The 15,533-nt window shown below is 47.2% G+C and overlaps 1 protein-coding gene across 4 annotated transcripts in view; it reads left to right on the top strand.

Moving 5' to 3' along the window:
* ADAMTS17 (ADAM metallopeptidase with thrombospondin type 1 motif 17) overlaps window positions 1-15,533 on the top strand; it is a 343,034-nt gene that overhangs the window by 228,835 nt on the left and 98,666 nt on the right. For 2 of the 4 annotated variants that reach the window (XM_060617802.3, XM_060617801.3), the window contains exons 15-16: window positions 9,637-9,757; window positions 14,255-14,323. In XM_060617802.3, coding sequence (XP_060473785.1) covers window positions 9,637-9,757; window positions 14,255-14,323 — 190 coding nt within the window. The remainder of the gene's footprint in view (window positions 1-9,636; window positions 9,758-14,254; window positions 14,324-15,533) is intronic. The other 2 variants (XM_060617804.3, XM_060617803.3) reach the window with 1 other exon arrangement.

Raw genomic sequence — 15,533 nt, 5'->3', positions numbered from 1 at the left:
CAAGTACCAGCTGCCTCCAGGCAGCCCAGCGGTCCTAGCAAGAAGACCACCATCCTGGTAGGTGGTGGGAGCATGCACCCATAAGCACCTCATGAAGTCAAATCCCTGCAAAACAACTCACTTTTTGACGGAAGTTAAAAATACCACCTGTGATTTTTCTAACAGCACTTATTCCTCTGAGAGAAACTATAAAGGTTAAATTTAGCCCCTTGGGGAGTCCATTCTCATAAGAATCCAAATGAGTAAAGTCAGAGTTAATAAAGTTTTATAAGAATGTTGAGCATACTTAAATAAGAGTATAAGAAATTAAATACAAGTACAGTATCGATACCTAGTTACAGTAATTGCCAAAGTAGAATGTTTTGGATTCCTGTGGTACTTGTGAATGAGTAAGGCAAAGAAAATTGGTTAAAGAGAAGAATAGTAATAAAACAAAATCTTGAGTTTAGTGAGCAAAGGATCTGTACCTATTCACCAATACTATTATCTAATTATATTGGATAAAAGGTAGAAATCATCCACATTTTATGTAAGACAGCACTTACAGAAATACTGCCATGGTTCACTTACTAGCTTTTTCCTCTGTTCCCTTCAGCTATAAATTTTGCTATTTTAGGGTGGCAGAAGGAGTTCTGGGAAATTTTGAGAAGCACGGTGACGAGCTGGTAGGGAATGGAGGGGACAAGAGGCTCCCACATGGCATTTTGAGCAGATTCCACTAAGCTCCACAGAGCAGGCTGATTCAAACCAGAACACGAAACATGGAAATACCATTTTATTCTGCTTTTATGAGGACTGAGTGGAGTTTCATTTCAGTGAGTCACAAATTATTTCACATGCTGAAATGAAACTTAACAGCACTCATAAAAGTAGGAGCGAGCTGGGGAAAGAAACACAAACATTGTCTATTTTTCGGCAAGTCTGTATAAATCAGGACTCCCATCATCCGCAGTGCCTATGTTGACCTGCAGAGACAAAGAAATCAAGTTCATACGTTTCAAATGTACAACTTCCCTCAGAGCTACTGACCTTCAGTCGATGAGTCAAAGTGAAGGGTAGATCTGAAGATAACCTGAGACCAGGTACACTTGGCTATTCTTTAAGGCCTCACCAGCTCACGTATGCTCATAGGCATCCAATTAGGGTCCCACTTCTTTGGGATCCTTACTCGTATGCATATCCTGGGCTTGATAAACACCCAAAAGACTTTCAGGTCCCATAAACTTCCTCGGTGGAAGGACTGTGTCCAATTATCTGTGTTCCACCAGCTGCTGGCTTGGAGGAGAGCCTTTGATTACATACTGAAAAGAGAACAGCAGTGAGTGGATGCATGGGTGGATGGCTCCCCTGCTCTTAGGACTCTAGTGATTCTGGAATCTGGAGCCCATTTCAATGAACTATTTTCACTGTCCAGTGTTTCTTGGCCTCCCATTTTGTGTATAGTGGTCCATTAGGCAAATAGAATTACTTGTGGAATTTAGGAGAATTCTAAGACTCTGGCCTCAGAGTCCCCCTGTGTGAAGAAGGAGGTAACAAGCATGTAGGAAAACCTAACAGGTGCTTACGCCTATATTTCAACAACACCTTCCTTGTTGCTGCTTCTCCCCATGTCACAACACTGCAGTTGACATCTCTGAAGTGTGTGACTTTTGGTGCCGAACCTTTACTGACAGCAGGGCCTAAAAAGTCTGGAGTCATTCCCTGCACCCCCCTTTGTCTAATTAACTTCCCATTGCAACTTCTGGATTAAGCTGGCAGATGGAGCCTCACGTGGGACTCCACTAAACCGATGGTAAATGCAGAATAGCACAAACCATGATGGCGAAGAGAAGCAGAGGCCCTTTGACAAAAGAAAGATACCACCTCTTTGTGGAGGGTGGAAGTAGATGGAAGTTTCGTTGAAGGAACAAAGCAGCCGAGGCCAGAAATGAAACAAGAGGAGAGTCGCAATGGAAAAGAAAGCAGAACGCTCAAGGGAGTCTAGGACTTGAGAACAGAGTGTGGGAGTGAGGTGTGGGCTGAAAATTGAAAGAAGGCAAAGGGCCATACAACATGGCTGATCACGACTGGCCCTGCACTTGGAGCTTGATGGGCTGTTAGGTGATAAGCTCAATGCAAAGTATCAGGGGGCTCCTTTCCAAAGTCGTGTGATAAACTGTATAAGGACAACTGAGGCAGATGTGTGACCTCGGCACTTGAGCACACACCCTCCTGAGTTTAGGGGTGAACTCCAGCTTTCCTGCCACCAGTCCCAAATAGAAGCCTGCCACATGACCCCTCCCACCCCCAAATATAGAGCCCTTTCAGTCTACCTTTCTGTACCTCATTCTCAAATACGAGTGGTCAACTGGAGATCAACAGCTATTTGAAGAAAACCAGCAGCAGGAACAAGAAAGACCAAGAAAAACAAACAGAGAAACTGACCCTGGCAGAAAATTGGGATAATCATAGAATTCTCCACAGCTAAATTATCAATCAAGCATGTGGACAAAATAATTACGAGACACAGAAGAACTTAGAAATTTTATTTTCCATGCATCCATTCTGAGGAAATTATGTGTAGTTTAATAAGACAAAGGTAAAGTGAAAAAAAAAAAAAAGGTAAGCACAGTAAGAGTTGGTGCAACTAACACAGAAGCCCAGGAAACACTGGGCTGGGGGCTGTGCCGCTGGCCTAAAAGCATTCAGTTAAAATTAAAACAAGAAGTTAGTGGCATCCCTCCAACAGAAGAGACTGAATGAAGCATAGTTGGAAGATAGCTATGAAGTTAAAGAGTGCAAGTGCTTCTATTCCTGGTCAAAAGAAAACAAAAAAACAAAGGCCATCCAAACCTATATGAGAAAGTCCCAGTTCAAATAAGAGACAATAAACTTCACCACTGGGGAAGGGTTGCTGGCTGGCTCAGGGTGCATAAGAGAGAGACAGAGGTCCCATTCTGAAAATCAAAGTCTCCTGATCCCAGTTTGCCCCAGGGCCCAGCTCGGTAAGAAGGCATCATTCTTGTGCATTTATTGAACACCTGTGATGTGCTTAACACCATGCTGGCTGCTGGGATCAGGTGTGGGGGACAAGAATACAAGAAGTCACAAGAAGTCTTAGAATTCTCCTAAATTCCACAAGTAATTCTATTTGCCTAATGGACCACCATACACAAAGAATTGTAAGACACCACCCTCCATGCGCTTACAGTCTGTCCCGAAGATGAGACTTAAGCAAAACCCTAACAACCAAAGGTGAAGTCATAATTGAGAGCCAGTGAGATTTGGTTTAGACATAGCAGAAAGTATATAGGGTAGAACTGGGTTCATTCATTCATCAAATATTTATTGAGCACATTTCACGTGCTAAGCACTAACGTGTGCTAGACGTTCAACGGTGAGCAGGACTGAGAGGGTCCCTGTCCCCATGCAATGTGCAGACGAGAAACACATAAACTCACACACATGGTCTCTCCAAGGACTGGTCCATGTGAAGAAGAAAATGGTTTCATAGATTGAGAGGGGGATTGTAGCTGAGGAAGACTGAATGGCATGGTAGGTCTCTCCAGGGAGATGGCATTTATGGAAGATCCAGCCTCATGAAGACAGAACAGAATGATCCAGGCAGAAGGTGCCTCCAAGGCTGGTAGGTTCCAGAAGCAGAGGAGATCTGGGTGGCAGGTGCTGGAGGAGTGGATGTGAGGGCAGAGGTGTCAGGGCCCACACCCTACAGGGCCTCAGGCCATGACAGGAATCGAGATTTCATTCTGTCGGGAGTGGAGGGATTGAAGCAGAGGTGTGAACCCACCTTGGTTATGGAGAATCAGCTGTGTGGGGCCTGAATGGAACCCAGGAAACCAGGTAGGAGGTTGTTAGGGTGAATCATGTAGCTGAGAGGCAATGGGACTGGGAGGAGATTGGGTTCAGTGTGCATTTAGAGGACAAGGGAGGAAAGCTGAGGTGATGAGCAGGTGTCATGGCATCGTGGAGCATCTTGAATCCCTAAGTGTGGACGTACTCCACCATGGGTCTTCTCATCTCTTAGGTGAAGATCAATCTGGCAGCAAAGGGGAGGAAACAGGTACAATAAGTCATGTCCCGAATAGTGAGGGTCTAAACTGGGCTGTGACCATGAGCATGGAGAAAAAGTAGACACTACAGTCTATTAGGGGACAAAGCCACCAAGTCAAAGAAGATGGAGAAATGGCCACTATATGTGGTGACCAGGAGGTTGTCTGTTGCTGGTGATCTTCTACCATGCAGGGGCAGGATTCTGCGGGCAGAATCCAGGTTTCAGATCACCAAAGATGGATATTTCTCACTTCTGGGAGAAATGGCTGCACTGTCCATGGCTCATCCTGTCCCCTCCTCCAGCACAGCGTGCTGAGCCCTAAAGCCTTTCTAGGCTTTTTGTGTGTTTCACAGGGACTGCCTCTACCAAAAAAGAGCTTGTGCTTTCCCCACCAGTTCCCTATCATCTTCAGCCTTTGATTAATTATGCCCCCGGCAGTGTCCTCCCCTGGTGTCCTACATACCCCAGTTTGTTAGCAGAACAGGGCTCAGACCTGCAGATGCTGACCAGGAACTTTAAGACCTGCTCTGAAATCTCAGAAATCGGTAGCAGGAATGCCTAGTGTATGTGGAAAAGTAACTGCTAGGGATCGCTAGGAAAGCATAGGAAGATCCTAGAATTCATTGTTTGGAGTTTGCTTTGGTTTGGTCATCTTGCCCTCTTAGAACATCAGTCCTCATAAATACAATTGTTAAAACTCCTCTAACATTCAGAATTAATGAGTTTTATGCTTTGGTAACTTCCATTTTGAAAAAAAAAAAATCCCAGTCCCTTGCAAAAATATTCTATGTCACTTGCACTAACTGTGGGGCAAAGGGAGAAAATGCCACTATTGGCAGGTTAGTTTGACGTCTCTTCTTTGCCTCTGTGATTGCTGCTTCTTAGACATTGACATCCCTTGTGTGCCCTGCCTTCAAACACACTAGGTGCCTAAAATAATACCAGACAGTGGGCAGAACATACAAACCTGTGCTGACCCCTTGGGTGTCTCGAAGAATTAATACAAAGGGTGACCATGTGTCCTTGTTTGCACATGATCTGAGAAGCCCACTGGGGTAGACAGTGACCTGCTGCATGGGGGCGCTGCTTGATATTATGGGAGAACCCACCTGTGGATGACCCTCTGGACACTGGCTCTCTCTGCATGTTTCACGAAGAGGGACCAGGGGAAGGATGTGGTCCTGCCTACTTTCTCCTTCCCTGTCTTCCTTTTTTGGAGAGGGCAGGGGTTCTGTGGAAGGACAATTACCTTTTGAGCCCTACTGTGCTCAGATAAGGTACTAGCTGTCCCCCATCCCCTTAGGGGGAGGATGGTCTGTGTGCTGTCTCCATCTGTCCTGACAGCACCCACCTGTCACGAGGGTCCCAAGAAGTGAGCCAGAGGAGAGGTCATTTTTTTTAACCTCTGAGGTTGAGGTTGAGGTTAATATTCCAGTTTATAGAATGGGTAAACTGAGGCTCCTATCCAAATCTGTAATTATCCTCAGGATATGCATAGTGACCACAGCCTTGAGCATGACATTTGTGGAAGAGAAGCTTATGGCCTACCTGCCTGGGTAATTTAGCCCTAATCCAGAAGGCAGTTAGCCTACAATTTGAAGTCATGTCTGAGTTACGTTTGCTCTTAGAGGTGAAGTTTTAGCAAAGGAGGCTGGTTTTTAAAATTGAAACAAGATGCTGGGTGGGGAAAGGGGAGAAAAGAGCAGAGCACTTTCCGCCTGTATCCAGCCATTGACAGTTTTACACATAAGATGATGTGAATCCTACAAGCAAGGCTTATCAAAGGCTCCAGATCTGAGTTTCTGTTTCCCTGGTGGAGAGGGGTAGAAGTGTAACCGCCCTGTGAGCGGAAGGACCGAACAGCATCCAGGTGATCCGTGAGGCCCTCAGTTGAGGGCATTTGGGGTTTTGTAACTAGAGAGTGTGTCATGGTGGAGCCTCCCATGGATCATTTACCTGCCCTGGGCACCATTGTAGGGGGGGGATCTGCTTCCTGAGAGTATAGGGGAACCAGCCTCTGTTGTCCTTGTTGCTCTGCTGGCCTCCCCCACATGCCTCCAGGATACCTCAGCCCAGAACTGCTTCAGCTCAGGGTGACAGAGGATGGAGGCAGCAGTAGTTACTTTCCCAGTGGGAACTCATGCCTCGGGTCTTTCAGTGGCACAGGGGGTATCAGTTAAGTAGACACTGCCTCCTCAGGACACAGAAAGCTCAGCGTCCGTGGCAGTGGCCGTCTCCATGAGGGGCTCTATCTCTGAGCTCCAAACCTAGCCCAGTGGTCTCCCAATCTGACCTGGGCCCACAGCATTGCCTGAGAACTCCCTGGGGAAGGCAGATTCGTGGGCCCCGCCCTAACAATGGGTGACCCGCCCAGCCCTCCAGGAGATTCTGGCATGCTGGAGTTGGAGAACAGCTACCCCACGTGATCTTGTGGCTCTGGGCCTGGGAGATCTTTGGTCTACCCTAGAAACTGACCACTGCTGGTCAGACTGAGAGGAGTTGTTCCCTTTAGGTTCTCCAGAACATGCAGAGCAAGACTTTGTCTGAAAGGGCATACCATCTGCATAGACTAATTTTAGCTCTCAAGAACAATTGTCCCAATCAAAAAAATAAGCAGGTGATCATGTTTCAGAAAGGATCCTCCATTGTCTCAGATCCAGATCTAAGCCCATGCGCTTTAGATGCTTTATTTGGCCCCCTGAGAGGAACAGACACTGATGAGGATGGGCCGCACTGGCTTGCCTGGAAATATCCTAGACTCTCAGAAAAGAGGCAGGTGCTAGTTCCGTGCAGGCCAAGCATGCCCTAGCAGCCCCACAGACATCAGGCCTTACTGGGCTCCCAACTAACTTGGACTTCTTCCCGGAAAAAAGGGAAATCAATGCCAAACATTATATCTACTTAAACTCTGGATCCCCTGAGGTCTAAATCAGTACTGGTCAGAGCTTCGCTGCTGCATTGTGTACATGTTCTTTTTGCCACGTTTCGGGAGCCGTGGCAAGAATATCAGGAGGAGTAGAAAATTGCTCCCTAACTTGCCTCTGCTTGTTTGGGGCCAACAGCATCTCCTGCCAGAATTGGCCATGAGGGCACCTAGTGCTGGTCTGGCTGTGCAGGCGCTTTGCAAGTGCTCACTTAATCCACAGCCTTTTCTCCTTCTCATTTGTCTCTTTCCACCGAGGTCCTTCTTTCAGGGGACTCTGGGAGAAGTGGTTTGTTCATCTAGGAAGGTGTGTGTTCTCCTAAGCGCCCTTCCTCCCAGTGGGGTCTTTGCCCTGTTCCTCCCTGAAGCACCTCCCACATCTGTCCTTCCAGCTTCCCAGTGAACTCCTGCTCTGGAAGATTGCCAACTGCACACTTTGCCTCCTTGTCCTGATCACCTAGCCAAAGGGCACGTGGCCTTTTGAAATTCTGGCGCAGATGCTCTCCTCACTTTCCTTTTTCTCGTGTTCTTTTAGCTTCTTTATTCTACGTTCTTGCAAACCCAGCAGGCTTTGGGAAGGGGCCCTACCCTCTCCAGAATGCCTCCCAGTGACCCTGGTCCTTGACTGAAGACAATCAGGGGAGATTCCCAGGCAGCCAGGGCTGGGAGGCAAGAGGTGAGGTACTGCTCCTGGCCCCACCAAACAACTTGCTGTGTGGCCTTCGATTCGTCAGGTGCCATCATTGTGGCTGGGGGAAAGGTGGTCTGGACAAAGTGGGATGCTAACTTAGAACATCTAGAAGCTATTTAATCAGGAAACCCTAACAGAGGTACCAGATAGGGATGGCAAGCCAGCAGGAGTGTGGTTAAAAGATAACAGGAAGTCCACATCGTTAGAGTCTAGAGCTCAGAGCACCTGAGAGAGAGGGAAGCCACGTGTGGCGACATGTCAGGATGACATGAAAGAAGCCAGTGTTTGGGGGCCGGAAGCAAGCTGGAGCTTTAGAACCCAAAGGAGCAGCACAGATTGACAGCACACGTGCAGCCAGGGCCCTCGCTGACCATTCTGGTTGAGCAAAATTTTGGATCGTGGCTGCCTTGGATTCTTAGCCCATATAATTTTGTATCGAGCAACTTTGCAATAATCAGCCAGCAGTCCCGATCATGAATCTAGGCAGCTCCTGCAATGTTCTCCAGGCTCCGGGTCCACTGTGGCAGCCTGTCTTCCTCCAGGCTGTTCTTGGGTGCAGCCAGGTGTTGCAGATGGCGTCTGGGTCTCCATGATCCCCAGGCCCACCCAGACCTGCCGGGCACAGGATCCCGGAGTCTGTGCCTTGACAGCCCTCCTAGAGAGGCGGATGCACATTCCCGTTGAAGACCCACTCCTATCATGAAGCAGGGGGTCCTGATTAAGTTGGGGAGCCGGGAGGTCATGAACTGTTCAGCCAGCTCCACTCCACGCCCTGCTGGAGTGGGGTGCAAGGAGGGAAGCCCCTGGCCAGATTCACCCAAGCATCATGGGAAGGAGTGAAATCACCTTGGCCTGAGTTATCTGGCTGTTGACTTCCTTATGGCCTGAACCGTCAATCCCTAATGCAGGGCACGGGGCAGTGGAGAAACTCCATTCTTGTTCTGGAAGTACTCACTTCCGGGGGGAAAGTGGAGTTTCAGCAATTTAGCCAACACATACTCCGTGTTCGCCAGAATATAAAGTTAGATGTGTTTTTTTGCGGAATATAAAATTCTCACGCATTTTTTTTTTTTTTTTTTTAAGGAAAAACAAGAGTTCACAATCTTTTCCCAGTTTTCCCACACTGACTTGGGCTGTGCCACCCAGAACCACTCTGGGTCAGGTTACTCTTCTCTGCCCTCACACATGCCTTTTTGAAAGTTTTGGGAGACATGGGTCTTCTTGGGCTCAGTCTCTACAGGGAAATGGGGGGGTCTCATGTCTTCAGCCATGTCTCAAGGAGCTCTGGGCTTCCTGGCCTCAACAGAAAAGTCAGTGTGGTTTGTGCACACTGTTCTGTTGGCTGTTAGAACCCAGATACAGGTGCCCCACACAGCCCCAGGGAAACATGAATTCTGTGAAGTTGTGGCCACACCAGTGGGTGTGTGGGAGTCAGAGGCATGGCCTCTGCCTCAGGAGGTGCTAGAAAGGCCAGGCTTCAGGCCTCAGTCTGACTTCGGAGGCATAAATATGTGCCTTCCTGGGTCCCCTCCTCTGTAACAATAAAAAATATGTCTGGCAACTATGTGGGTATAAAAACAGATATAATACAAGCTGGATTCTATTCATTTTTTTCTCTTCTGATTTTGATTTTTGTTTTGCATTTATTTATTTTTGAGAGAGAGAGGGAGACACAGAATCCAGAGCAGGCTCTAGGCTCTAAGCTGTCACCACAGAGCCCGATGCGGGGCTCGAACCCACAAACCGTGAGATCATGACCTGAGCTGAAGTCGGATGCTTAACCGACTGAGCCACCCAGGTGCCCCTTCTCTTCTGATCTTGAAATAAAATATTTTCGCGGGCTCTGAGAGTCCGGCAGGCCCCAGGCACCATGCCTGCCAGGCCTGTTGGAGAAGTCAGCCCTGTAGAGATTCTCCTGGAAGATCACTCTGAGTCTTAGACACAGAGTAACCCAGCCCTTTGGTTGTTCAGAAAATCGGCTGTGATGGCATCATCGGGTCCGCGGCCAAGGAAGACCGGTGTGGGGTCTGCAGTGGTGACGGCAAGACCTGCCGCGTAGTGAAGGGCGACTTCAGCCACTCTCGGGGCACAGGTGAGTGCGAAGCCCGAGGGACAGGGGACCCTGGCCATTCGTGGGGGATGGGGAGGGTGTGGGTGAGGGGGAGCCCCGAGGGTTACTGCTGCTGCAGGACAGCCTATAGGTGTTTATAGATTTTAATTCCTTTACCCAAAGCCAATGATCACACACCTTCTAGTTGATAATAGGTGACCTGGCCCTTCAGTTTTATGATTTCTGAAAGGCAAAGAGAAAACAGTTTAGCCAGATTATCTTTAGGTTCCTAGAAGCGAGCGGTTTCCCTATGGTGGCCAGTGGTGCTGCCCTGACCTGCCCAATGGGCTCCCCTGCACTTTGCATCAGCCTGTCTTCCGATGTGACACTTGGCCAGGTCATTTTTACCTATAGACAGAAGATTCTCTGAGTGTTCTGTCAGCTAAAGTAGGACCGCATTTACACACATCCCTAAAACACGCATGAAGCCGAATGTTCCAGGAAGTCTGAGCTGCCTCTCTGGCAACTGTGAATGCAGAAGAGAGGAGTCTCCTGTTTCCCACATGTAGACCTCCCCCAACACTGTGCTTACAGAGGTCCATCCAAGTTCAGCTGATGGGTCTTCGGAGGCTTTCTGCTAGAACTATCTTTGCAGCTGTGGGCTGCTTAGCCCAGAGGTGGGAGATGGTTTCTGATCGCCTGTCCTGGGGGACACTAGCTTATGATGTTCAGGGATGTGTCTGGGTTGACACATAACGAGGGGAGCATGAAGCAGACAAGTCCTCTGGGGAGAGAGCTCTTCTCAGAGCCTTAGTGAGTGTCCGCTCACCCAAGTGCGACATCACCAAGGTAGCTTGGTGGGCGGAGCTGAGCTGAAAAGTCTCTATTCTCGAGTCTCTATGGAATTACTTTCCATAGAAGCTTTTCCCTTCAATTTTACCCCACAGGGGAACACAATCACAGGTAATCCTCTCTGTCCCACAGAACAGGCCTCTGGGAATGAGGCAGAGAGGAGAAGTCTGTGTGTGCTCCCCCTCTCCTCTATCTGGATAGAAGACCTGGTCTAGCGGAAACATTCCTTCTTGATACCTTGCAGAAAGGGCAACCTATTGCACAAGGATTTTGCAGGATCTGGTGAAAGCAAAACCAGAGGCAAATGTAAGCACAAAATTTAATTTTAAACTTATGCTTAGGAAGTGCATTTCAGGCCTGGTTTCTGGATTTTAAAGACAGGTGCCCAGTCTACAAAATAGGACACTTGTGTGAGAATCTGTGCCTGCTGCGTGGCTCCTGAGGTCAACTGAGGAAAGTAGTGCTAGAGCAAGTCAGTTTGGGGGGAAAGTGCCCTCCGAAGCTACACCTTCCGGGACAGTAGTCACAGGCCACTTTAGGCTATTCAAATTTTAGTTATAGGGACGTCTGGGTGGCTTAGTCAGTTAAGTGTCTGACTCTGGATTTCATCTCAGGTCATGATCTCACGGTTCATGAGTTTGAGCCCCACATGGGACCCTGCACTGACAGTGAAGAGCCTGCTTGGGGTTCTCTGTGTCCCTCTCTGTCCCTGCCCCACTCGAGCACACACGCGTGTGCACTCTCTCTTAAATCAATGTTTAAATTTTTTTTTTAATTATAATTAAAATTAAACAAACTTAAAAGTTCAGCCCTCGGTCCTACTAGCTACATTTCAAGTGTTCCATTGCCACAGGTGGCTAGTGGCTCCTGTGCCAGACAGCACAGAGAGAGAACATTTCCATCATCGCAGAAAGTTCTCGAACAACACTGCTCTGGAACGTTGGTGATTTCTATTTGTTTTGACATGTCTAATGGCACTTTCTCTGTTTGGATCCCCAGCTCCAATCTGCCATGAGACTCTGACCTTGCCTACTTAGCAACAAAACCTCTGCAAGTTTTAGTACTGATTTTTTAAAAAGTGGGGGAGAGATTAGAACCTTTTATTTAAATTGGGGCACCTGGGTGGCTCAGTTGGTTAAATGTTCTACTTTGGCTCAGATCATAATCTCATGGTTTGTGAGTTTGAGCCCCATGTTGGGCTCTATGCTGACAGCTCAGAGTCTGGAACCTGCTTCGGATTCTGTGTCTCCCTCTCTCTCTGCCTCTCTCTCTGCACCCTCCGTGGGTCTTCGCTCTCTCTCTCTCTCAAAAATAAATAAACATTAAAAAAAAAAAGAACCTTTTATTTAAATCAAATGTTGTTCAGTAAACTGAGCTAACTCCAGTTGCTCCCTTATGTGGAAGGCAAGTTGAACACATCTGTGCCCGCTCCTGCCCCCGGGGCAATTCAGTAGAACACTAAGGGTGGTTCTGTCACACACCTTTGAAAATCTCCATTGGAGGCAACATCGCAGCTCATTTCCAAGAGAACCCCAATGGGGGTAAAAAATGTTCTCTGTTTTTTCCTGGAGTCTAATCTGCTTGTTGACCTTTGATCTCATCGTGAGTAGATGCATTCTTCCAATCACAGTAACTTTTTTTTTTTCTTGCCTCCCCTTTCTTCATCCTACCTGTTCACAGGAGGAATGTGGGCAGGAATGTGTAGGCTTCCTCCCAGGGAGGTCAGGATTCTGGGGCTCTGGCAGCCAGTCCCCTGTGGAGGGACAGAGAACCATTGGAAGCCTCCTGGGGGTAGCTGCCCCCACACAGGCCTGTGGTTAATGTGCTTCCTTCCAGCTTCTGGCACACAAAAGCCTTAGCAAACCTTCAGAGAAAGATAAGCACCCATAGCCTCACCCACCTGGAAAAGTTCTGTCCTGAGCAGTTGCCAGATGTCACATCTTTGTTTTAAAGTCTGAAGTTGTTTTTCCCAAGTGTTCACCGTCTGTGAGCAGAAGCTTATATCATTGTGGATTCTGCTTACAGAAGATGTGCATGAAATGCTCACTCACACATAAATGAATTGCTATTTAACATAGTTTCATCAACCCTGTAATCGTGGTCTGACATTCTGGAATGCACATATACAGAGATACTGACAAAGGGTCACCAATAGTCCACTTACCCAGCAAACATTTATTCAACACTACTACATTTTAATTTTTTTAATGTTTGTTCTTGAGAGAGAGAGAGAGAGAGCATGAGCAGAGGAGGGGCAGAGAGAATGGGAGACCCAGAATTTGAAGCAGGCTCCAGGCTCCGAGCTGTCAGCACAGACCCTGACACGGGGTTTGAAACCACGAACCATGAGATCATGACCTGAGCCGAAGTTTGGACGCTTAGCCGACTGAGCCACCCAGGTGCCCCAGTGCTACTACACTTTGAACGTGAGTTGTACAGAAATAAAAGCTAGAGGTTCCCCAAGTCGGTCACAGTCAAGGGAGGGAACCCCCAGGCAAGCAGCTTGAGTGTGAGGCCAAAGCATCTCAGTGGGGGGTGCTGCGGGGCCTCAAATTCTCCTGGGCCACCTGGCCCAGGCCTGCTGAAAGATGAGGGTGGTCCCCAAGCCCTAAAAGGCCAGTAGAAATTAACTGACAGTGGGGGTGGAGGAAGGGCATTTCAGGCTGAAGGAAAAACCCAATTTAGGACTGGTATAAAGCCCCAGGTCATATAACATCTGGGTGACTCCAAGTGTGGCTGGATGGATTCAGTAATCCTGTCAGTTTAGATAGGAAGGTAACTTTCATCTTAGCCCAGCTCCTAAAGATTGGGAAAAGGAGGAATGTCTTATCACCCTTAAGGGTAAATATCAAAAAGAAATACCATACCAGAAAGATAACAAGTAATCAAATGCAGGATTTTTGCCCAATTATCTGAAGTCCTGACCCTTGCCTGAACCCTTCTGGGTTTTTTCACCTAAGTGCTTGAGCTGAGAATCCAGAGCAGACCCACACAGGGACCGTGTCCACATCCCCCAGGGTATCCCCCTCTTGGGTCCTTGTGAGGTCAGTGTTGGCTGTTTATTACACCCCCTGGCCTATTGACTCCTGACTTTGAAGCACCGAGGCCCTTAGCAACTCGGCTATAGGAGGGATCTGCTCGAATTGGCTGTCGTATTACTTCCTGGATGGATGGAGGGCTTGCACATTCTCAAGCCTTTGGTTGAGTTCAAACAGTGGAGTTTTTTAATTTAGAAATTTGGAAGTTCTTGGTGTGCTGCCTTCACCTCCTTCACTAAATTGTCATTGTGACATTTGTATCTTCCTGCTGTGCTCCTCCTCAGTGCTACAAAGGAGACTAGTACCCACCGAAGTCCCCACCAAGAACCACTCTATGGGTTCCGAATCGCATTACCCTTGCTTTCAAAGAGAACCTCCTTAAACTATGAATTTTTAAAAGAGAAGGTGATGTCATCTATCCCTTTTGAGTGCGGATGGATCCTCAAGTCACATATTTATTTATTCAGTAATTACCTTTAGAACCTCTGTCACGTGCCAAGTCTCTCGGTGTGGGGTATGCAGGTTCTGTGGAGAAATTTACCCTCTATGATAACAAATAATGAGCCTTCTCTCCACCATGATTAAGAACACCAGTCTCAGTTCTGGAAATGTGCATGTAAACCAAGTACAATATACTTCTTTTCCTCAGTCAAGAATAATCCTTGTACGAAGGTGTCCACGTGTGTGATGGCAAAGGCTGTTCCCAAGTGTTTCTCATGTAAGATGTTTATATATTATGTGCAGTACCAGTGGTTACATGTGTGGTGTGGGATTCTTTCCTCGCTTACATGCCTGAATGTTTTCTGAGCACAGTCGACGGGAATGAGTCATGCATGAAGCCACGGATAAACACAAAGGCCATTAATCACTTACATATAATTGATGTGTAGGACTGATTGCGAAAAAGAAAAACTGTAGAGTAAAACCAATTTTAAAGCTAAAAGGTAAAGGGTTATGAGACTGGAGACCAGAAACATGCATTAGTGTGCCATGGATACGTCTTCATTCTCAGCCACACCTGACACTTCGGCAGAAAATGCGAAGACGTGCCAGAGAATTTGCCGAAGGTGGCACTTTCTTCCATAGTGAAGTCTCCATACCACAGGGTTGCATTTCCCAAAGGGCAGGGGATAACATCCTCCTGGTCTTCATACTAGAGATAAGGTCATGGCCTTGCTTTGGCCCACCTACACTGACCTCACGTTCTGGGAACTGAACAAGGGTATTAGTCTGGCCCCCCGGGCTTCCCAAACAATGAGGTCTTTCCAATTAGACCCAGAACAGCCCTTAGGGATAAACATAAAGATAGAGGTATTCTCATAAACAACTTTTGTAAAAAGGGAAAACTATAAACTTACACAAAAGCCTAAGTATTTTATAAGAAAACTACAAAAAAAAAAAATTGAACTTTGGTTTCTTTTACATGTTTGATACAATCTTGTGAAAGAGCTCCAGGCCACATAGCCAGAGTTTTACCTGCATTCCATCATGGTACCTTGCCAGTTCAATGGTTTTCTTTCAAAGACAGTTAATGTTACTAAAAACACAAAAAGTGATCATCTAAAAGCAAGGCTACTTGGGGAATTCAGACAAAAATTATTTTGCAGGGGAACGTGTTCATAGCCTGGTGATATGAACTCCTCAGAAGATTTAAGATCGGTTTCAAGTCAACATCACACTGATGTTCCTTCTAACTACTCGTTCTGACAGCAAAAATTACCTGTCCTCCCAGGAGGATGGCAAAGGCATTGAATTTTATCCACGGCTTCCTCATGAACCCAAATCACATCCCTCTAACTGGATTTCTCCTACTTGATTGCAGAGACTAGAATGAAAAATTATTCCAAAGATAAAGTCCTGCTACGCTACCTCAAATGTGACTTTATCTTGTGAATTCTTAGAGTAAATCACCCCCCCCCCTTTAATTA

This window comes from Panthera onca, chromosome B3 (genome assembly GCF_046562875.1).
Source record: "Panthera onca isolate mPanOnc1 chromosome B3, mPanOnc1 haplotype 2, whole genome shotgun sequence".
Taxonomy (NCBI): domain Eukaryota; kingdom Metazoa; phylum Chordata; class Mammalia; order Carnivora; family Felidae; genus Panthera; species Panthera onca.
Note: the sequence above shows the minus strand (reverse complement) of the source record. Positions and strands in the feature narration are given on the sequence as shown.